The sequence below is a fragment of the Schistocerca gregaria genome, chromosome 7, assembly GCF_023897955.1.
Source record: "Schistocerca gregaria isolate iqSchGreg1 chromosome 7, iqSchGreg1.2, whole genome shotgun sequence".
Taxonomy (NCBI): domain Eukaryota; kingdom Metazoa; phylum Arthropoda; class Insecta; order Orthoptera; family Acrididae; genus Schistocerca; species Schistocerca gregaria.
This window is the reverse complement of record NC_064926.1, coordinates 89,196,875-89,221,453: the sequence shown is the minus strand read 5'-3', so window position 1 is coordinate 89,221,453 and position 24,579 is coordinate 89,196,875. Positions and strand designations below refer to the sequence as shown.

General features: G+C 39.2%; 1 protein-coding gene across 1 annotated transcript in view; it reads left to right on the top strand.

Annotated features, from left to right (window-relative positions):
• LOC126281292 (ras-specific guanine nucleotide-releasing factor 2-like) overlaps positions 1 to 23,493 on the top strand; it is a 1,771,818-nt gene extending 1,748,325 nt beyond the window's left edge. The window contains exons 27-28 of the mRNA XM_049980119.1: positions 6,837 to 7,070; positions 18,397 to 23,493. Of these exons, the coding sequence (XP_049836076.1) occupies positions 6,837 to 7,052 (216 nt within the window). The 3' untranslated portion in view covers positions 7,053 to 7,070; positions 18,397 to 23,493. The remainder of the gene's footprint in view (positions 1 to 6,836; positions 7,071 to 18,396) is intronic.
• The last annotated feature ends 1,086 nt before the right edge of the window (positions 23,494 to 24,579 follow it).

Sequence of the window (24,579 nt, the reverse complement as noted above, 5' to 3'; positions counted from 1 at the left end):
ACCATGGTGCTCACACCCTTACCTGATCATTAACCGTTCAAGAGGAATAACAGAAAGACTATTGTGCACCTTTGACACACTCAAGCAGTGTGCCCCCTCAACTGGTGAGTTCTTGGCTATTCATCAACATTTCATCAACTGTCTTGTGTTATTGGATGCACTCTTTTAAAAGAACACATTGCTGCTACAAAGTAATAATGTCATATCCATTGCCCCTGCCCTGATCTGCGAGTATTTCACAGACTTGGCACACAACTCTCATGACATCAAGGAGGGGAACACAGACTTGGCCCCAATCCCACTGACCAGTCACACCTGCCCGACACCCAGCCATGCCTATTCCCTGGTCTATTTGGTACTTTCACTGTCACTGACTTTGGATACATAGTGAACCGTTCATGTTTGTATACCGTGTTCTAGCTTGTCATCTGGGAACTCCATGGCTGGCATCATCAGGCACAATGCCCTTGCTGTACAGCCCACCATTGCCATGTTTCTTCCACATGACTCATTGCCATGTAGTTTGGCTATTGCCTGCTGCTGATATTCACATGAAAGCACCGATCCCACCGGCCGTGTTTACCTTGTTCCATATTTGATTACCAAACGCGTACTGCAGGTTGGTGATGCTTTAGAATGCCACATTCAGGACACATTAGACACGTCAAACGTAACAAGGCACTTTTTCGACCACTTTCAATTGTGCATATCACCTTCAGCTTCCACTGATAATTTCAGTTCCCCTTTCCCGACGTGAGTTCACCACAACAAAGCTGGACTCTGTGACTGCACCTCCATCAACACAGACATCAACTACAATCTGAAACACATTGGCGCCTTGCGTTCCTGCCTCCCCATGGACCCCACTCTGCCACAGGTAGCCTCTGCGCTGACGATGGCCATCGAAGTACACTCCAGCAGATAAATTACCAGCTTATGTCAACCACACTTCACCCTCAGCATATGCAGCCCATTTGATCAGATCAGTCTCTCTCACACATATGGCCTCCACAAGCCCCTGTCCTTTAGTCATACCACCAGTGTCCTGTGTGAACACACTGCAAGTTGTCGCCTACAGCCATAATACCTGTTCAGCGTTCCTACACGCCCACTGTGATTTTGAGAAATGGCCCACTCGTATCTCACGAAAGTGCCACCCTTGGCAGGACTAGTCACATGCATATGCACAGCATCACTTCAAGAAGTGGCTCACTCATGTCTCACGAAAATGCCAACTGCCAACCACGACGTGACTGTTAATGCGAATCTTCACAGAATCACTTTGAAAAATGATCCTGTCAAGTCTCTTGAACATGCCACTCACTACATAACTGGTCATTCACATTAGTACCCTACAATGAAGCAGTCACTGATCCAACTCTCATCTCCCATTTGCTGCTCTTCCCTTCAGGGGAGAGTGTGGTGCTGGGGTGATGGGGGGCACGGTGGGGGGAGGGGGTGGGGGGTGGGGAGCGGGGGGGGGGGGGGGGGCTGTTCATGCACACTACAATATACATCACTGACATATGATGATAAGTGAAATATCTGTGACTTGACCATGGATCTTAGTGTGGTCTTAGCTTCCAAGCAGGACAGACATGTACTAAGTGTAAATTTTTGTGCAATAAAGCATTGTTATTGTTCCATGTCATGTCATACCTTAATTAAATCTTACCTGCCCTGTACCCTCACTACATATTTTACATACTTTTGTTCATGTATGAAATTTGTTATGAACAATCGATTTGAGTTTGAGACCAACAAAGATACTAGAAGAATAAATGATCTGCATTACCTCCTAATGAATCTAACTGCGGTGGAGGAAGGGTAATATGCATCTATAAAACTCTTTGACCATCTACCCCTTGGAATAAAATGTCACATGGACAGTAGAAATGTGTTAAACTGTAGATAAATATTTTTTTTTCTTAGCACCTCTTTCTGTACCAAAGAGGAATACTTGAACAGAAATACTTAGAAATTTATGCAGGAGACAGCTGTAAATGGCATGCATGTAGCAGTATAAACATTTCTTTTTGTTTTTAAAAATATATATTGTAGATTTCTTAAATTTATATGACCCACTGTTATTTTAAGTCTTCATAAATTTGTCACTGAAATCAAACTAATGCCAAAATGGTTGTTGTAGATAACAAATCCATTAAAATTCTTTATGAAATGAGCATTCCAAATGACCACAGACTTCTTTTATTATGTAACAGATTCTGTAACAAAATGCATTATGAAACATATAACGAAGGCTCAAGCTTTCCAACTGAAATCTATTTCAACTTATTTTAAGTGAATCATGCACTTTCACACCCATCTGTTTCAACGCAGAAGTGCAAGTGACTCCCTGCTGATATCTGTAAAGTCTGTCTCTTTTAAATTTTCTTCCTTTTGTGTAGGTAGCAATGAAATTAGCCTACGTGAGGAAGCCTACTGTGTGTAACTACATTTGATTAATTTTTGTAGTGCTTAGGTTACATGATATTCAGGTAGGCCTTTTCAGAACTGTAAATCTTTTCCAAACATACAAAGAGCTCATCTGCCTCGTTCAACCCATTGATGCTTCGGTGACACAAATTATTGTTGATTGTGGCTGACTTCCTGTAAATTTTGTAATGATCTTCTGTTTTAATTTCTGGTAAAACCACTTACCTCCAATATTCTTCACCAAATTGACAGTTTAATGCAGCAGATGTGGAAAATGACAAGATCAAGAACTTGCTTGCAGAAAGCTTAGCCAGCATTTGAAAATCCTGGATCACTGCCAACAGAATTTTAAACTTGGAATGAAAATTTGATCTAGACAAGGAACCATTTTTAATCTTTCATTTTATTTCTGTATGTTACAAAGCAAATTATCATCAAAATATGACAATCTTTAACAAAATATAACCATACAAACTACTCAGTTTCCCGTAGCTCACCTATACCTCTATGGATATGTATAGTGCTGTATAAAGAAATACAGAAATTTAGAATAAGCATCTCCAAAGCACATGTAAGGAGAATCAGCTCAATTTTAAGTATCATAATTCTCAAAATTAAATTTGTTGATATTACAGTGTAGAATAGTCTGAAACTATATATCTACATTGATTTGTTGTCAAGCAGATTTACCAAAAATATATTGGCTATAATTATGCTTGATAAATATTGCAGTTTTTCACCTATGTTGAAGACTGTTCTGCTCTTTCCTGTTCTAAACTAAATGAGTGAATGATCGTACACCAAGACTGTACTATTAGTAAACAATGTACTGGACATATGAAGCTTCAATCAGTACACATTATAAACTATTTGAAAAACTGTTATGAAAATCTTTGATCAGTAAAATTACATAATTTTGCTCTGGTTAACTTTGCCCTTTGGTTTTAAAGATCTGATATGATGAACACATCTACACTAAAGTCAATGTTATAGTGACTTGATATTTACAAGTGACAAATAGATGATGGTATTGTGAATCCATGACACTGCTGCATTTTCTAGGGAAAAAAAAATAAAATGTAACAACATTGATGTTACTTAACATAACTGTATGTCTTGCTCTTGATAAAGTGTTAATTACTTAAAAGTGTTAATCTGTGCTCTAAAATTTTTTATGTATTGGAATATCTGTACTTTTTGTGTTATTAACAGCAGCTGCAGTAGTGGTAGTAGTAGTAGTAGTAGTAGTAGTAGCATTTTCATTGCGGAGTCTTATAGTTTCGTGTTTTATTATCCTGGACTTATCTGTATTTTTTAATTATTTGTGGATATTTTATAAAGTGTTCTGCGAGCTTGTGTAGTTGATGCAAAATAAAAATTAAATAAACATTTAAGTCTCGTTATATCTTTAATACATTCTGACGTGCGGATACAGTTTTCTATAAAAACATTGGTGATAATAATATTTTCTATTATCATTAGTTATGGCAGATAGTACTATAACTGACAATAGAGGGAATTGTACAAGCATTGTAAGTTTTCTTAAAAGATATAGTTCAAGAGATGAGTCAGAAAAATGATGTAACTACATTACAGAAGTAATGCCACATAAGGTGTATAAATTCATTCCAGATACAAAGAATGGAAAGGTATGTTGAGAGGACAGTGTTTAATAGAGATGATTGACGGAGGAGGGAAAGGAACAGGAAAAGAAACAGAATATATGTTGAGGAAGGCATTACCCCAATAATGAAACAATACTTTCATTATTGTACTTCACAAAAAGTCAGACAGGACACACAAAAGTTGTAGATCTATGACATATAATACACTCCTGGAAATGGAAAAAAGAACACATTGACACCAGTGTGTCAGACCCACCATACTTGCTCCGGACACTGCGAGAGGGCTGTACAAGCAATGATCACACGCACGGCACAGCGGACACACCAGGAACCGCGGTGTTGGCCGTCGAATGGCGCTACTGCGCAGCATTTGTGCACCGCCGCCGTCAGTGTCAGCCAGTTTGCCGTGGCATACGGAGCTCCATCGCAGTCTTTAACACTGGTGGCATGCCGCGACAACGTGGACGTGAACCATATGTGCAGCTGACGGACTTTGAGCGAGGGCGTATAGTGGGCATGCGGGAGGCCGGGTGGACGTACCGCCGAATTGCTCAACACGTGGGGCGTGAGGTCTCCACAGTACATCGATGTTGTCACCAGTGGTCGGCGGAAGGTGCACGTGCCCGTCGACCTGGGACCGGACCGCAGTGATACACGGATGCACGCCAAGACCGTAGGATCCTACGCAGTGCCGTAGGGGACCGCACCGCCACTTCCCAGCAAATTAGGGACACTGTTGCTCCTGGGGTATCGGCGAGGATCATTGGCAACCGTCTCCATGAAGCTGGGCTACGGTCCCGCACACCGTTAGGCCGTCTTCCGCTCACACCCCAACATCGTGCAGCCCGCCTCCAGTGGTGTCGCGACAGGCGTGAATGGAGGGACGAATAGAGACGTGTCATCTTCAGCGATGAGAGTCGCTTCTGCCTTGGTGCCAATGATGGTCGTATGCATGTCTGGCGCTGTGCAGGTGAGCACCACAATCAGGACTGCATACGACCGAGGCACACAGGGCCAACACCCGGCATCATGGTGTGGGGAGCGATCTCCTACACTGGCCGTACACCTCTGGTGATCGTCGAGGGGACACTGAATAGTGCACGGTACATCCAAACCGTCATCGAACCCATAATTCTACCATTCCTAGACCGGCAAGGGAACTTGCTGTTCCAACAGGACAATGCACGTCCGCATGTATCCCGTGCCACCCAACGTGCTCTAGAAGGTGTAAGTCAACTACCCTCGCCAGCAAGATCTCCGGATCTGCCCCCATTGAGCATGTTTGGGACTGGATGAAGCATCGTCTCACGTGGTCTGCACGTCCAGCACGAACGCTGGTCCAACTGAGGCGCCAGGTCGAAATGGCATGGCAAGGCGTTCCACAGGACTACATCCAGCATCTCTACGATCATCTCCATGGGAGAATAGCAGCCTACATTGCTGCGAAAGGTGGATATACACTGTACTAGTGCCGACATTGTGCATGCTCTGTTGCCTGTGTGTATGTGCCTGTGGTTGTGTCAATGTGATCGTGTGATGTATCTGACCCCAGGAATGTGTCAATAAAGTTTCCCCTTCCTGGGACAATGAATTCACTGTGTTCTTATTTCAATTTCCAGGAGTGTATATTCATTAAAATTATCACCAGTTTATAGTAAGCCATAGGATTTTCATGAAATGAGAAAAAAGGGTCAGGAAACATAGCAAATAGAACTATTAGCAATCTTCAATACAAACAGTATTTACAACCTTTAAATTCAAAATTAAATACGAGTGAGACTAGAAGAATCCAAATCACCAAGTGTATTCTTAATAGTCATGCTGAAAGTGTCACACCCCTAAACTGGGAAACCAAAGAAAGAAATATGTTAATAGAGCATATTGTAATCACCACTGAATGGCTGATCATGTTGTATCATTTGCCTTTAGTATAGAAGAGCTTCAAAACAAATGGAAGAACTTAACAGAAAAAGCCTGAAAAACCAGTTAAAATAATTCTAAAGCAATGTACAACAAACACATCAAAACATGGTAAACATCAAAAATGTTGACTGTTTTTATATTTAGGGCAGCTGGAAGCAACTGTTGATTAAATGTCTAAAGAAATGAGCAAAAGGATATGCAAGGACTGAAGTACGTTTGATAAACTAAATGGTATTTTGAAAACCAATCTTCCAGTATTCTGAGAAGGAAAGCACCCAACAAATGTGTAGAGCCAATTTTGATCTAGTGCTTTAGATGTGGATTTTTAATCTGAAAAGCAGTCAAAAGCTGAGGCTTGCTCACAGAGCAATAGAGAGATGCATGTTGGTAATTACCAGGAAAGAAATAAAGAACATAATGAACTGGAAGACATTATTCTAACCACAATGAAAATGAAATGGAGTTGAGTAGGGCATATAACTACACACATGAGACCAGAAGAACCCAAATCACCAAATGTATTCTTAATAGTCGTGCTGAAAGTTTCACACCCCTAAACTGGGAAACCAAAGAAGGAAGTTCTCTTCTGGATTCCAAGAGATATATGAAAAGACTAAGTGAGATGAAGATGGTGGGTATCTGGCTTTTGAAAGCATGCAGGCTAAAGACCACAAAAATCTGTTGAGAAAGTTTTAATCCAACAGTATATGTCACATGGTGACTGATGAAGTAGCTTTGAAGGTGTGTGTGTGTGTGTGTGTGTGTGTGTGTGTGTGTGTTTAATCATGCAGTAAATAAATATTCATATAATGTTTGTTTCTGAAGGATACAATTTTTTTTTTTAAATTACAGATAGCACATGTCATACGGGAAATCCGTCATTTTCAACAGACACCATATAAAATTGAGCTTATAACAAAGGTGACAAATTATCTGTTGGATCCTTCTTTGCTTCTTGATGATGATGAATTATACAGAATGTCTTTGGAAATTGAACCTCGTACATCAAGACTGAGCTCTGCAGCTCTTGCACAGCTGCCATTGTCACAGACACCTCCTCGCACATAAATATTCATTCTGAAGTAGGTGAGTGGGCACTAATATTCACAGGTATAAGGAAATAACATTCTTTGTCCTCCTTCTTGAATTATTTTGACTAATTGAAAAATAAAAATTGCTTTTTTTATACAGTGATTTTGCTTTTCTACATTTTTGTTTTTAAAAAGTCCCATTTCTTCATACTGCAAATAGTTTGGTTTAGTTTAGTTAGCTATTTGCATGTTTCATGGATCATAATTGTGACCTTCTGCTGTGATGTGAAATGATACAGTTGTATAATTATAATACACTTTCTCAGTGAAAGTTATTGCACTATGCTAGCCATTTACATAGTTGTCTTTTCTTTGCTGGATAGGAAGCATTTGTCAAGCAGATAAAATTCTAGTTTGTATTTGAAGTTAACTATATTACCTATTAAATTCTTCACATCACTGTGTAAGTTATCAAAGATATTTTTGCTGAATAATGCTAACTCCTGTGTGTGTCACTCTGAGGCTGATTGATGGATAGTATGTCATTTCTCTTTCTAGTATTATATTTATGAACGTTGCTGTTATTTTTAAACAGCAATTGATTGTTGATTACAGACTTCATAAGGGAATAAATGTATAGTGATGATGTTGTTAGTATGCCCACATGTTTAAAGAACTGATTTCAAGAGGTTGTAGAATGGGCACCACATATTAACCATATTACATGCTTCCCTGCAACAAACTTTTTCCCTTGGCGATAAGTTACGAATAATATTATGCCATAAGACATTAACAAATGAAAATGGGAAAAGTAATTCAGTTTTCCAACAGTTTCACTTTTAAAATCTGATGTTATCTATAACATGAAAGTTGCAGTGCTTAGACATTTAAGGTTGGTGATGTGTGACTTCTAGTCCAGGCTCAGGCTCTGGTTCAGGTATGACATAAACACCAAAGGATTTCAAATATTCTGTTTCATTTACAGATTTCCTCTAATGCATTATTTCTAGTGGTGTAGTCAGGAATTGTTCAGTACATAAACTACACATATTGTGTTTTATCTAAGTTCAGTGTCAGTCCATTTGCTGATCAATTATTATTTTTCAAGAAAGATGTATTTACATGTTCAATTGTTAAAGTTTCTTGATTATAATACTTGCATCATTAGTACAGAGAGCTATTTCTGCTTCTTGAGCATATGTTATCAGATCATTTATATATAGCTAGATGTAAAATAAAGGAAAGGCAACCACATACCTTTAATACACTGATTTGTGGTGCATAGACACACATAGCAGAACACAATATTAATTAGCTTTCAAGCTCTTGCTCTTCTTTTGGCAAATTCACATTCATACAGACACTCAAAAGCACACTACTGTGGGCATGACGACACTGATTATGAGAGAGAAGTTGCCATGACTGATGGATGTGTGGAGAGGACAGAGAAGGAATGACGCAAGGAGGAGCAGGAGAATAGTGCTAGGCAGTAGTGAGAAAGACAAATTACTTAGCTGCTGTACAACAAGATGAAAGGAATTCTGAGGGGGTACAGCAATTAAAAGATATAGAGAGAAGAAGGGGCTGGGGGCAGAGAAGGGTAAGAGCTCAAGATAGAGAGGTAGCCAGGCAGGGGAGAGAGAAGGGGAGATGTGTGGAAAGAGGTTGGGAGAGAGAGGGGGCGGGGGGGGGGGACACCCACATGTGGGAGAAGGCAGTGTGGTACATGGTGGTACATGATCTAAATGGGTGAGGAGTGGTGTGGACAATTACATAATAAGAAAGGGAAAAATTCAGGTAATGGGGAAGAGATTATCAGAGATTTTAGGCCATGGGGATTGTGAGAACCCAGAATCTGCTGGAGAAACAATTCCCACCTGTGTAGTTTATAGAAACTTGTGCTGGAAGACAATATCCAAATGACATATTCATGGGGAAGCTGCTAAAATCATTCGTATTGTAGTGTGCAGCATATTTGGCTCCTGGATGGACAAGCATACAACATGGCTGGATTCACACATGGCTCTGCCTTTTTTGGGTAAGAAATGGCTGTGATTGGTCACTGGTAAGAAGTGGTGGGTGGGCATCTGCACAGGTTGTGCTCAAGGGTGGCCCACTGGGGAATGACACATGGTATGCAGGATTCTGAGCAGGATTGGAATGGGATGGATGGGGGTATTCTGTAGGTTGGGTGGGTGGTGAACTATTTTGGGTGATGTCGATTGGATATCCTTCATCTACACTGAGGTGACAAAAGATGTAGGATACCTCATGATACAATGTCGGACCTTCTTTTACCTGGTGCAATGCAGCAACTCAACATGGCATGGACTCAACAAGTTGTTAGAAGTCTCCGACAGAAATGTTGAGCCATGATACCTCAATAGCCATCCATAATTGTGAAGGTTTTGCTGCTGCAGGGTTTTGTGCACAAACTGACTTCTCAATTATGTCCCATAAATGTTCGATGGGATTCATGTCAGGTGATCTGGGTGGCCAAATCATTGAGAATGTTCTTCAAACCAATTGCAAACAGTTGTAGCTTAGTGACATGGTGCACTGTCATCCATGAAGATTCCATTGTTGTTTGAGAACACAAAGTCCATGAATGGCTGCAGATGGTCAACGATTGCTTCAGTTGGTTCAGAGGACCCAGTCCATTTCATGTAAACACAGTAGCGTCACCATGTCTGGACCACACTGAAACCGTACTGTCAGCTGTTACCAGCTGAAATTCAGACTCATCGCACCAGGCTACAGTTTTCCAGTCATTTAAGGTCCAACTGATATGGTTACAAGCCCAGGAGAAGTGTTGCAAGTAACATTATGCTGTTAGCATAGACACTCATGACAGTCGTCTGCTGCCATAGCACATTAATGCCAGATTTTTCCATACTGTTATGAAGAATACATTCATCTTATGTCCCACATCAATTTCTGTTGTTATTTAACACAATCTTGTTTTTTCTCTTAGCATTGAAAACTCTATGCAAATGCCACTGCTCTCAGTTGTTGAGTGAAGGCCATTGGTCACTGCATTGTCCATGGTGAGAGGTAATACCTGAAATTTGGTATTCTCAGTACACTACTGACACTGTGGCTCTTGGAATATGAATTTCCTGGCAATTCCTGAAATGAAATGTCCCATGCACCTAGCCCCTACTACGATTCCACATTAAAAGTGTGTTAATTCTCATCATGCAGCCATAATCACATCCACACCTTCTCATATGAGTAACCTAAGTACAAATGATGGTTCTGCCAATGCACTGCCCTTTTATTTGTGTATGTGAGACTACCGCCATCTGTATATGTGCATATCGCTGTGACTTCTGTAACTTCAGTGTATATGTGCTACATATGTAACAAGGACAAGAGTGGACCCAATATTGATTCCTGTGGTAAACTTGTAGAAATCACTCCTCACTCTGGAAATGGTATTTTGTCTCTTTGGATTTCTTACTGCAACAATGCGCGTACTTGCAGTTAAGTAATATGAAAACCAGTCATGAGAAATGATATTTTAGCTTCTCTGGGAGCATGCCATAAATTGCTCAATCAGATGTTTTTGAAACTGACAGAAAATAATGTTGAGAAGTGAAACTCTCGCACATTAACACAACAACTGGCACACACGGCTCATGTTCATGGGTGCTAAGGTCCGATTTTATCTGCATCTGACATGAGCAGCAATATCCTGAAGTGAGTGATGGGGGGTAAGTATGAGGCATGTGGTGAAGAAGGGAAGGGTATCAGCAGGGGGGTGGGGGAAGTTGCTAGTGCTGCATGCGGGAGCATGCAAGGCAATGTGGAAACAGGATAGAGCAGCTACATACAGCACTGGGAGGCTATTCTTAGGGGCAAATTGAGGGGGGGGGGGGGGGAGTAGAGAAGGAGAGGGCTTGTAGGTGCATTGGCAAGACAGAAGGCATGTGTTTACCATAGTGGGAGCAGGGAAGGGGAGGGGTGGGTGGAGGATAGTGACTGGCCACGGTTAAGGCCAGGGGGATTGTGGTAATGGAGGATATTATTTGATTGGTTGGTTGGTTTCGGTTTCAAATGAAATGGACTAAACTGCAAGATCATCAGCCCTTTCATTCGTTAAGTGGGGAACCAGGCTCTATCATGTCTCCACATTTTTCCTGCATGCCCCCGCATGCAGCACTAGTAACTTTACCCCACCCCTATGCTGATAATATTCCACTTCCCACCAGATCCCTGAAAGGCTAAGTGAACCTGACATAATAAAGAAACAGAGACAAAAGCCCAGAAAAAGACAGCTTAGACAAGTCATTAAAAGATCTCTCAAGGCAAGGTGTTAAACCAAGAAAAGGAAAAGAATAAAGAAAATAAAAAGGTCGAAAGGGTAGAGGCCAGGCTGGGGCACTGCCAAGAGAACCTCAGGAGGGGGAGGGGGAAGAGCAGGAGTGGGGTAGTCCACCGACCCCTCAGGCGGTCAATGAGGCCAAAAAATAACTACCTACATTCATGAATAGACACCACCTTCACAGGTAAAACTTAAGACCAAATCAACTGCTTTGGTGTTTGCTAGCACCAGAGATAGTGTGTCAGGAAGATTAAGATGCTGCCTCAAAGGAGCCAAATAAAGTTAGTGTATGAGTAAGTGGGCCACCATCAGGCAGGCTCTGTATTGACAGTGAGGGGGATCCTCACATCAGAGAATGTGACCATGAGTCAGCCAAATGTGGCCTGTGCATAGTCGACAGAGGATGGTGGATGCATGCAGGGTAGCCTGCCACATGATCATGATCTTAATTGTCCTAGTTTGTTTAGGAAGATCAGGGCAGACCATTCTGGATTCCAGACTCCCAGCAATCAGTGGCATATAAGTAAGCATGGCCCAGCACTGGGAACCCCATTTTGAGAATTGGCATCCTGGTGACCAACTTGGCCAACTGATCAAACAAAAGTTTCTTCTGAACAGTGACCACAGGTGCCAGGTAAGGATATTACATAGGTTTTGTGGGCATCAGAATATCACTGTGGGGGAGTTGGGGAGGGTAGCAGGGAGTATTAGTATAATAGTATTAGGATCAGCATTAGTAAGAGGCAGTATTAGTCTCCATTGAAGCATATTCATTTTCGTTAGATGCAGACAAAAGCTTCTTCTTCACTTCTGCCATTTTACTGTGGGTTGTGATTATCTCTCTACAACTTTTGTGAACAATATAGTACAGCAAATAATAACACTGACTCATAATCACTTGTTTGGCCACCAGATCTCACTGAAAGATATGTAGATACAGACATATGACTGTGAAATCCTAATAATTTGACTGTTTTGTTATCATGACTGGGAGCATTCAGACTGAATACAATATCTTCCATTTTACCATTATTCTTCTGCAGTACATTTGCCTCTAATCGAGTAGTACATCTCTCCATTGCCACTGCCAAGCTGTGTTGCACATTTTCAAGGTTGGTACCATCTGCAAATAGCACTGCATCACTTTGTACAACTACGGGTAAATCATTTATGTACACAATGAAAAGGAAAGTCCAAGAACAGATCCTTGAGATACACACTGTGCAACTGGAAGAAATTCTGACATTTGATTATTTACCTACACTAATGTTTTATATTGTCCAAGAAGCCTGCATTAGGTGCAGAGCATTCTCTCTCACCCTACAGTGATGACGATTTTGAGAGACCACACCACAAGCTTTCCTGAGGTCCAACAGTGTTGTGCAGATAAAATCTTTATTTGAAAACAATTTTATATCTTTGGTATCATGCTCTCAACTGCATTGACTATAGAAAGACTGGATCTGAAACCATCTTCTTTCTTACATACTGGTTTAACTACAGATATTTTACAACATACAATGTAAATGCCTTCACATGAAATTTTTTTGATAATTTTATTCTGCATCTACATCTACATCGAAATGGGTACTCTGCAATTCACACTTATGTGCCTGGCGAAGGTTTCATTGAAGCATTTTCACACTACTTGTCTCCCATTCCACTCTCAAATGGCGCATGGGAAAAAGGAACACCTAAATCTTTCTGTTTGAGTTTTGATTTCTCTTATTTTATTATGATGATCATTTCTCCCTATGTAGGTGGGTGTCAACAAAATATTTTTCCATTCGGAAGAGAAAGTTGATGATTGAAATTTCATAAATAGATCTCGCTGCAAAGAAAACCACTTTTGTTTCAGTGACTGCCACCCCAACTTGCGTATCATAACAGTGACACTCTCACCCCTAGTATGCGATAACATGAAACGAGCTGCCCTTCTTAGCACTTTTTCGATGTCCTCCGGCAATCCTACCTGGTAAGGATCCCACACTGTGCAGCAATATTCCAGCGGAGGATGGACAAGTGGTAGGCTCTCTCTTTAGTGGGTTTGTCGCACCTTCTAAGTGTTCTGCTAACAAAGCGCAATCTTTGTTTCACTTCTCCACAATATTATCTATGTGGTCTTTCCAATTTAAGTTGCTTGTAACAGTAATTCCTAGGTATTTAGTCGAATTGACAGCCCTTAGATTTGTGTGATTTATGTTATACTCAAAATTTATCGGATTTCTTTTGGCACACATGTGGATGACCTCACACTTTCACTGGGTCATTTTGTAATTGGAATTGATTGACTGATGATTTTACTAGATGGTAAATTACAGCGTCATCTGCAAACAAGGGGGGCTGCTCAGATTATCACCTAGATAGTTTATGTAAATCAGGAACATCAGAGGACCTATGACACCACCTTGCAGAATGCCAGATATCCCTTCTGTTTTACTCAATGATTTGCTGTCTATCACTACGAACTGTGACTTCTCTGAGAGGAAATCATGAATCCAGTCACACAACTGAGATGATACTCCATATGCACGCAGTTTGATTAATAGTCGCTTGTGAGGAACAGTATCAAAAGCCTTCTGGAAATCTAGGAATATGGAATCAATCTGAGATCCCTTGTCGGCAGCACTCATTACTTCATTACTTCAGAGCTAGCTGTGTTGCACAAGAAAGATAATTTCTGAATCCGTGTTGGTTATGTATCAATAAGTCATTTTATAGGTGGTTCATAATGTTTGAGTACAGTATATGCTCCAAAAACCTTCTGCAAATTGATGTCAGTCATATGGGTCAGTGGCATTACAGTTTGATTTCTGATATATTTAATAACATAATCTGAGAGGTTGTTGTAATCCTGTGCTCTAGAATTACTGAGCTTAGCTATTGATTCACTGATCATCTTCACAGTTACACAAGTAACTGAAAGATATAACCACTGACAAAACTCTAAATTGCTTGGAGTGTGGCTTGTGACTATCTCTGGCACAACCCTTCATATATACTGGACTCAGTGTATAAATGCAAAGCTGCATGGGAAATTATTAAAACAGAAATAAACTGTGATGATAAAGTACACCAGACACCAATTCTTCCTGATATTCTAAATCCACATTTTGTCAGTCGTCAGTCATATGATAGCATCATGTAGAATGTGAGTAAACTAGGGGCACTACTGTCAGAAATGAACAGTAAACAGACAGACAGCTCTCAGTGGACTCGTATAACTGTGAAGATGTTCAGTGAATCAATAGCTAAGCTCAGTAATGCTAGAGCACAACATTACCATAACATCTCAGATTATGTTATTATATATATCAGAAATCAAATTGTAATGCCATTGACTAAAATAATCAATAAAATTTCACATGAAGGCATTTACGTGATATGTTGTAAAATATCTGTAGTTAAACCAGTATGTAAGAAAGAAGATATAGCATATCAGGATAACTATCGACCATTACCACTTATATCAACAATATCAAAAATAATAGAATACTGCATGCATTAACAGATGAGTCAGTATTTTGAACATAGTGATATACTTACCTCCTCACAGTATGGTTTCAGATCCATGGTACCAAAAATATAAAACTGTTTTGAAATAAAGATTTTATCAGCACAACACCATTGGACCTCAGGAAAGCTTGTGATGTGGTCTCTCAAAATCTTCAGCACTGTAGGGTGAGGGAAAATGCTCTGCACCTAATGCAGGCTTACTTGGAGAATATAAAAAGTTAGTTAAGGTGAATAATCAAATGTCAAAATTTCTTCCAGTTGTAAAGAATGTGTCTCAAGGATCTGTTCTTGGACTTTCCTTTTCATTATGTACATAAATGATTTACCCGTAGTTGTACAAAGTGATGTAGTACTATTTGTAGATGGTAGTAACCTTTAAAATATGCAATGCAACTTGGCAGTGGCAATGGAGAGATGTACAACTTGATTAGAAGCAAATGTACTGCAGAAGAATAATGGTAAAATGGAAGACATTGTATTCAGTCTGAATGCTCCCAGTCATGATAACAAAACAGTCAAAGTATTAGGATTTTACAGACACAGGTAAATCATGTGGCAAACTAGTAAGTGTCATCTATCTCCTGTACAAGCAGAGGACCAGTGGCAGTAAAGAACTACTATTATATGCATATTTTGCATTCTTTCATTCCCACCCAAGTTACAAGATACTATTATGGAGCAATTCTGTAGGCTCAAAATTAGTGTGTAAATGGTAAAAGAAAGCTGTAAGGTGCACTGCAGATTAGCCCACATGAATCATGTTGAGATTATTTTAATAAACTACACATAATGACATTACCTAACCTGTAAATTTGCAACTGTTCTGTGTTTCTTACAGAGAATCTAAGTAAATTTGACCTAAGGAACACAGTTCATGACCATAACAGAGGAAGCGGACATACAATTAACATGCTATATACTATGATTGCACAGACTCATGACAGTTATAAAAACTTGGTGGTATCTAGTTCAACAAACTACTTGGAAATGCATACACAGTGCCAGTAAATAAATTTAAAACTTGTCTTTCAAGATTGATGAAAAGTAAAGTAGCCACAAGGGGATTAGCTGAGTGGTCTAAGGCGCTGCATTCATGGACTGTGCGGCTGGTCCCGACGGAGGTTCGAGTCCTCCCTCGGGCATGGGTGTGTGTGTGTTTGTCCTTAGGATAATTTAGGTTAAGTAGTGTGTAAGCTTTAGGGACTGATGACCTTATCCGTTAAGTCCCATAAGATTTCACACACATTTGAACGTTTTGAAAAGTAAAGTAATTTTCTCTGCTGGAGATATTCTTGAGTGTGTGCCCCATGACCAACATTTCTTATGAAAATAAACAATAAATTAACAACAAACTTTACACGTGCCACACTGTGTAACTATTTTATTATTGTTTCATATACTTATTGTCTGTTATCTGCTTCATTACTTAACATCTTTGTCATTTACTTGTAATTGTTCCATTAGGAAATTTTTCGTTGTTATTGGCATTTATTTAAATATGTAACATGTCTATCTTGGATTCTTGTAGTTAATGAACCATGGACCTTGCCGTTGGTGGGGAGGCTTGCGTGCCTCAGCGATTCAGATAGCCATACCGTAGGTGCAACCACAACGGAGGGGTATCTGTTGAGAGGCCACACAAGAAAAAAGACTTCTGGTCTGGTGACAACAGGGTTATAAACACAAAACCAAATAGGGGTAATGCAGGAGTAGGTTTAATAATAAATAGGACAATAGGCATGCGGGTAAGCTACTACAAACAGCATAGTGAATGCGTTATTGTGGCCAAAAAGTAAAGCTGTGAGTACCGGGCGTGAGTCGTGCTTCGGTAGCTCAGATGGTAGAGCACTTGCCCACGAAAGGCAAAGGTCCCGAGTTCGAGTCTCGGTCGGGCACACAGTTTTAATCTGCCAGGAAGTTTCATATCAGTGCACACTCCGCTGCAGAGTGAAAATCTCATTCTGGAAACATCCCCCAGGCTGTGGCTAAGCCATGTCTCCGCAATATCCTTTCTTTCAGGAGTGCTAGTTCTGCAAGGTTCACAGGAGAGTTTCTGTAAAGTTTTGAAGGTAGGAGACGAGGTACTGGCAGAAGTAAAGCTGTGAGTACTGGGCATGAGTCGTGCTTCGGTAGCTCAGATGGTAGAGCACTTGACCGCGAAAGGCAAAGGTCCCGAGTTCGAGTCTCGGTCGGGCACACAGTTTTAATCTGCCAGGAAGTTTCACATGGTATCATGTTGCAGATCATGTTCTAGCTGAAAATCACTTACAATTTCGTGGCACCCTCCATCAGTAATGCTGGAATTCAATATGGTGTTGGTCCACCCTTAGCCTTTATGACAGCTTCCAATCTCACAGTCATACATTCAATCAGGTTCTGGAAGGTTTCTTATGGAATGGCAGCCCATTCTTCAAGGAGTGCTGCACTGAGGAGAATTACCGATACTGAGAGGGGATGATAAATATTCTTGGCGTAGTGGGCAAAATGTCAGACAGATTGGACCTCATTTCAGGGCATGATTTTAGGAAGTCATAACGTAGTCAGAGTAGATGTCTTATACATTCCAGACCAGTATAGTACTGAGTGACAAGAGGTGTACTCCTAAGTTGTTTTATCTAGGGGTCAGTAGTAGTAGTATTAGTGTGAACTGGCATTACAACATATCATTGGTTCTCACTACCCACCTGGCCTTAATTTACCTTAATTTCTTAGGTTTCAGGATTTCTTTTCTGTAACTAATCCTTTATTTGCACCATTTGAATTTTTTATATGTTTTATTTTCTGACCTGTCTTTATTTCGTTAGCCATCACTTCCACACTTAGCTTTCTGCTCTTATTAACACTTGGATTATGTTTTGTCAGTGTTTCTGTGTTGCTTATTACCTCAAGTTCTCAAATCGCATCCAGTGCTGTCCCCAGCATTCAGTCTTTCCATCTGATTTTTGTATAGAATGAGAACCAATTTTTACCACTTTGCTCTATTCCATTGTTATCCAGTTCTCAAAAAAGTATCTTTCAATCCACTTGCGTATGTAAGTGAATGTGGCATATGGTTTCCCAATTCTGTGTTCTAATATCATTCATAGTGCCAGTGTAGCTTCCATGATCCCTTTTGCTTTCCTGAATCAGTATGCTCCTAAATGGTTAATCGTTGCTTGTAATCTTTCCTTAACAATATTGACTAGAATATTTTAACCATGGCTTATTAATGCCAGTGCTCAGTAATTTGGACAATTATTAGGCTTCTCTTCTTAAGTGTGGTTTGTTTTACTTTTCATTAATTCCAGTTCTAATATTTCATCTTTAGAAACACATATTAGTATCATTTTAAAGTGGCTGATTGGCCTTATGTAGAAACATTATATTGGTGGCACTTGGCTTTTCATATTGTTCTGTTCTTTTACTCTGTATCTAATAAATTCACCTCCATACATTCACAAAACTCAAAATAAAATAAAATACATACAGATTTTACAAGCTATAAATATATTTCACCTTGGTGTTTATTTTACTTGGGCTCTTTTTGGATATGTTTCAGGAAGTGCTGTTACATGAAGAAATGAACTTCTTCAGAAACAGCATCGGAATTTTTTTAAAATCTCCAAATGAAGCTTCAGTTTGTAACTAAAGTGAATAAATTTGGTGAAGTAGGTGTCAGCATTAAGGAACATGTCTTCTTTAGTCTGTTTTAGGCAGGGTTTATGGACATTGAGATAAAGACATTTTTCTCCTCAATATGTAACTATTTTTTTTAATTAGATGTGAAAAGAGTCAACTACTTTTTTCCTTGCTCATGTGTGTGAATAGGTAGTGTATGTTACTGATGTACATGAATGTGTAAGTTCCTTATAAAATACAGTTTTATGTCCTACTTACAGGTGTTCTTTGACTAAAGAAAGTCCTAAAAAGGACTTTAAAGAATACCTGAAAAAATAGATGAGAATTGATAGCTAGCTGGAAAGATAATCTTGCCATCTCTAGGCAATTTGTATAAGGAAAAGTAGTGACAAAGTATAATGTAAGAAGGAAACTGTATTTTTTCACACATTCAGTGAAAAAATATTTCTTTAATGCTTCAAACTGAGCTATACTTCAAAGGAGTTATGTTGTATGTCCTGAATGATGACAGCAGTATATCATGGCATAGCACACATCATACTCAGTGAGACTTAAAAATTATGTTATTTAATATTCTGAAAAAAATTCAAATTTGTAAAAATAGTTAACAATAAGATTCATTTAGATAGATAAAGTGAGGCATTCCTTTAATGACAATGAGTGTTTCACTATAACAAAAAGTTCCTGTATATCTTTCTGATACTGTTCTGTGTTTCATTTCATAGTATGCTTTATGGCAGCAATGTGCTGTTAAAGCAGTGTGAAATTCTGTTAAGGGGGAGAAGTTACCTGCAGTTGTTTTAATCTGTATGTAAACTGTATTATTCAGAACAGAAAACAAGCTTTCAACACAGTGCAGATGAAATGCATATGTGTAACTTTTCAATGTGAGTACAAAAATTAGGCTACCTTACATGCTAAGATTAGACAGATACTGTTAACTATATGCAGTCTTTTGTGTATGTCATTATCAAGCTCTTCCCATTCGTGCTCAATATAGCATCTGCAATTATAGCCCATTTTGTCATTTTTGTAAGCTGATGCAGGTAAATAATATTTTATTGTATCAAACACAGTAATGTATGACAATCAAAAATGTGGTTGGAATACTCAACTCTTGCCAAAATAGAATATGCTTTTCAGTATACATGCCTTTTATGGCACTGTTGGCACATATCAACAAACACACAATAGTTTTCAAATATGGTATTATATCCTCTGTCTTAATTTGCTAATTAGGACTCTTCTGATAAATCCTGTTGCAACAGAAATGGTTTTCCCAAATGACTTAAAATTGCTCTTGTACTGCCTGAACTTGGATGTTTGTGCATTATGTCACATTGTCTTATAGCAGTGTGAGTTGTGGACCAAGTTTTCTTTGTCCTCTTTACTCTGCTTTGTATGTAAAGTTATGCTACTCTTTGCAGAAGCGTTGAACCTGTCACCATACTTAATGCTGTAAAACATTGTTAGAAAGTTTAATTTCTTATGATACTGTTACAGAGCAATTTAATGAAGTACCACATACATACAAACATACATACATACACACATATTGCTGATCATGGACTGTGACCTTATAAGTTCCTCCATCTTGTGCAGTTTGTATCCAGTTTTCATGGACACACAGCTGTTAAAGGTCCTTCTGCAGTGCATCCTTTCTCTAACAACTGTTTGCATCACAATCATTACTTAGTGATGATATTACACCATGTTTTTTGTGATGTACTGCTATTAATGATTATCATGCAACCAGTTGTGAGTAAATGAAGAACGTTATGAAATTGTTTTTACTGAAACTAGTGGATTATGCTGGAAAGGTTGAATATTCTGATAGTAGCATTGGATAATTCTTTATTGAATTCTGCATGGTCCAAACATAAATTACAAAATACTGCTGTTTTATTGTGTCTAACATCTTTCTTTCTGGAAAGTAAATCAAATTTGTATATTACTACTTCATGAAGATATTAATTACTACATGTTACTAAGTAATAGTAATGCATAAACATCTTGAAGTGCTGATACATATGTCACATGTAAAGTAAACATCTGCCTGTCATTGTGTAGCTCAGGTTGTGTAATGTCTTCTCAGGAAATAAGTTTTACAATATTTTACCACAGTTCATAAAGTTTCAAGCAAAAATGAAATTCCATGTGTTTCCCAGCATGGTGTAACACTTGGAGAATTTCATGTTCCTATGTGATAAAGAACATTTTAAAGTGCACGATACTAATACAACAACAACAACTGTAAAATAATTAATAAAATATTACAAAAATTACATTATGGTTGTTACTTGGAGAAATGTAGTTTCATTGTAGAGTAGCTGAAAAATTGAGTGTTTTATGTTAGACGTGATTGAAATACACTTTAGCTGAAGAGTTTGTTACACATTTTTATGTCTTAAGCTCTCCCCTTCTCCTCTACTTTTTCTTCTGTCAATATGTTCCAGCAAGAGCTACAATGATGGTGGTATCTCCTGTCACAGTCACATTCACTATCTGCATTATGTCTTCTAACATTATTGCAAATGGAACAGTTCTTCCAGTGACCTTGACTGTTCTCTAGTGTGGATATCAGGATTCATACATATTGAAATGCCTGTCTTAATGGTGATGGTGATTCCAAGATGGGAGACTAAATAGCAGGTGGTGTATAGCAAAACCTAATAGCTCGCATAAAGTCACTAGCTTCCATATTTTTTGCAACATGTGTCCAAAACGTTTCATGGATGGTGTCTGAAAATAAGGGAAACAGGATTTACAAACAAAATGCCTTTAATGGCCTTCAAAATAATCAACATTAGCTGAGACACACTTGTGACATCAGTTGTGAAGCTACTGGAAGCTGTCAGCAAATTCTTCTTGTGGAATCACTCGAAGACCCACGGTCACTTGTTGTTGGATATCCATGTCATTACAGGAATGAGAGCTGATACTACCAGTACAATCTGCAGACCAAGTGACAGTTGGTGGTATGATGTTCCATCATCTTCCCTACCTCCCTTGGGTACAAATTCATGATGGATCAAGTTCTTGCTGTTGAAGAAGGTGATCAGAATCATCTTAACCTTGGATTTTGTCTACTGACTGTTTTAGGAGGTGGGGAAGATGATGAACATTGTGGTAGGACTATCGCTTAGTCTCCAGATCATATTGGTAGCAACAGGTTTCACCTGCTGTATGTTGTGCTGTGGTCTTCAGTCCAGAGAGTGGTTTGGTGCATCCCTCCACACTACTCTATCCTGCACAAGCTGCTTCATCTCCAAGTAACTATTGCAACCCTCTCTCTCTATTTGTTTAGTCGGTTCCTGCTCTTCATGACCCCATGAACCAAATCATGCCACTTTTTCCTGTCTTGGACTTTCTCTCGTAGACCTTCCAGGTTGGAACACATTGCTTCTGTGATGCCATCGATCCATCTCAGCCTCTGACATCCTCTTCTTCTAGTTCCTTCAATCTTCCCCAGCATTAATGTTTTTTCCAGCGAGGCATGCCTTCGCATTGTGTGTCCAAAGTAGGTCAGCTTTTGTTTTAACATTAGACCTTCCAGGGAGAAATCTGGTTTTATTTGCTCCAATATTGATCTGTTGGTTCTCTTTGCAGTCCATGGATCTCTAAGAAGTATCCTCCAACACCACAATTTGAAGGAGTCAATTCTTTGCCATTCAACCTTTCTAATGGTCCAGGTCTCACATCCATACATCACAACTGGAAAGACCATAGCCCTCACAATAAGAATCTTTGTTGCCAGTGTTATATCTCTGGACCTTATAACCTTGTCAAGGTTTGACATCGCCTGTCTACCGAGCAACAGGCATCTCCGGATTTCATGGCTGCAGTCGCCATCAGCAGATATCTGGGAACTGAGATAACTGAATGTGGTCACTACTTCCATGATTTCTCCTGCTATATCCCACGAATTGGTAGGTGTAGTTGCCATAATTTTCGTTTTCTTCACATTCAGTCTAAGACCAGCCTTTTCACTTTCATCTTTCACCTTCAGCAAGAGTGTTCTCAATTCTTCTTCACCTTCTGCCAACAGGATCATATCATCTGTGTACCTGAGGTTGTTTACATTTATTCCAGCTATTTTAATTCCTGTATCTCCTTCATCTAGCCTCGCATTCCTCATAACATGTTCTGCATACAGATTGAATAAGTATGGTGACACTATGCAGCCTTGCTGGACCCCTTTCTGAATCTTTATCCATTTTGCTGTTCCATACTCAGTTCTCACTGTGGCTTCTTGGTCAAGGTATAAACTCTGTATTAGATGAATGATGTGATCTCTTACACCCATGTTTTTCAGTATGTTCCATAATTTGTAGTGATCGATGCAGTCAAAGGCTTTGGCATAATCAATAAAGCAGATGTACACATCTCTCTGGAATTCTCTTGCTTTTGCCATAATCCACCGAATGTTAGCAATTTGATCTCTAGTTCCTCTCTCTTTCCTAATTCCAGTTTGTTCTTCTGGTAGCTCTCAATCTAGATATTGGTGAAGTCTGTTTTGTAAGATTCTTAACATGACTTTGATAGCATGTGATATAAGTGCAATTGTTCGGTAATCTGAGCATTCTTTAGAACTTCTCTTCTTTGGAATGGGGATGAATACTGATCTTTTCCGGTCCTCTGGCCACTGCTGTATGATCCATATTTTTTCACACATTGAGTGCAGCACTTTCACTGCATCCATTCCAGTGGCTTTAAAAAATTCTGCTGGTATTTCATGAAGTCTACTAGTTTTGTTATCAGCCATATTTTCAAGAGCCCACTGGATTTCACTCTCCAAAATATCTGGCTCTAGTTCTAAATTAACATTAACATCAGCAGTAGGAGCCCTGTCATTATGCAGTTCTTTCTTGTATAGGTCTTCTACATATTCTGCCCATCTTTCCTTAACATCCTCTGCTTCACTCAGATCTTTCCTGTTTCTATCTTTTATCATTCCAATTTTTGCCTGGAATTTTCCTTTAATTTCTCTAATTTTCTTATAAAGATCTCTTGTCTTCCCCATTCCATTACAATCTTCAACTTCCTTGCACTGTTCATTAAAGAATATATTTTTATCTCTCCTAGCTAATTTCTGAAAATCTTTATTTAATTCAAGCATAGCTGATCTATCTCCCTTGATTTTTGCTTTCCTTCGTTCTTCTGCAACTTGCAATGCCTCAGCTGATAGCCATCTAGCCTTCTTGCAGTTCCTTTTCTTGGGAATGTGTTTCTCTGTGGCCTCCTTGACAGTATTAGCTACTTCTGTCCACATCTCTTGTGAGCTTTTGTTCTCCAGCTCTAATACATTAAATCTGTTTTGCACCTCTACAGTGTAGTCGGAGGGTATAGAGTTAAGGTCGTATCTGCAAGTTGGGATACTTTTTGCTACATTCTGAAGTTTCAACCAAAATTTTGCAATCAGGAGCTCATGATCTGATCTGCAGTCAGCCCCAGGTCTTGTTGTAGCTAACTGAACCGCGCTCTTCCACTTCTGATTACAAATTATGTAATCAATTTGGTTCCGGTATTGGCCATCTGGTGAAGTCCAGGTATATAGGTGTCGTTTTGGTAGTTGAAACAGTGTATTAGTAATTATTATTGGCATAATTCTAGGAGTCTCTGTCCTGCTTCATTTGTTGTACCAAGACCATATTTCCCTGTTATACCTTCCTACAGCTTGATTTCCCACTTTTGCATTCCAATCTCCAACTATGAAGACGATATCCTTTTTTGGTGTTGATAGTAGTAATTCTTGTAAATCTCCATAGAACTGGTCAATAATTTTCTTTTCAGCATCGGTTGTTGGCCCATAAACTTGAATTACTGTGATGTTGAGGGGCTGACCTTGAAGTCTGATGGACATCATTCCATCATTTTTATATTTGCATCCCATTACAGCTTTTCTCGCTTTATCACTAACTATGAAGGCTACTCCATTACTTCTGTTGTTATCATGCCCAGAATAATACATTATATGGCCATCTGCAGCAAATTCTCCCATGCGAGTCCACCTCATTTCACTTATTCCCAATATGTCGATGTTAATTTTCTCCATTTCTCTTTTCACTATGTCTAGTTGTCTTTGATACATGGATCTTACATT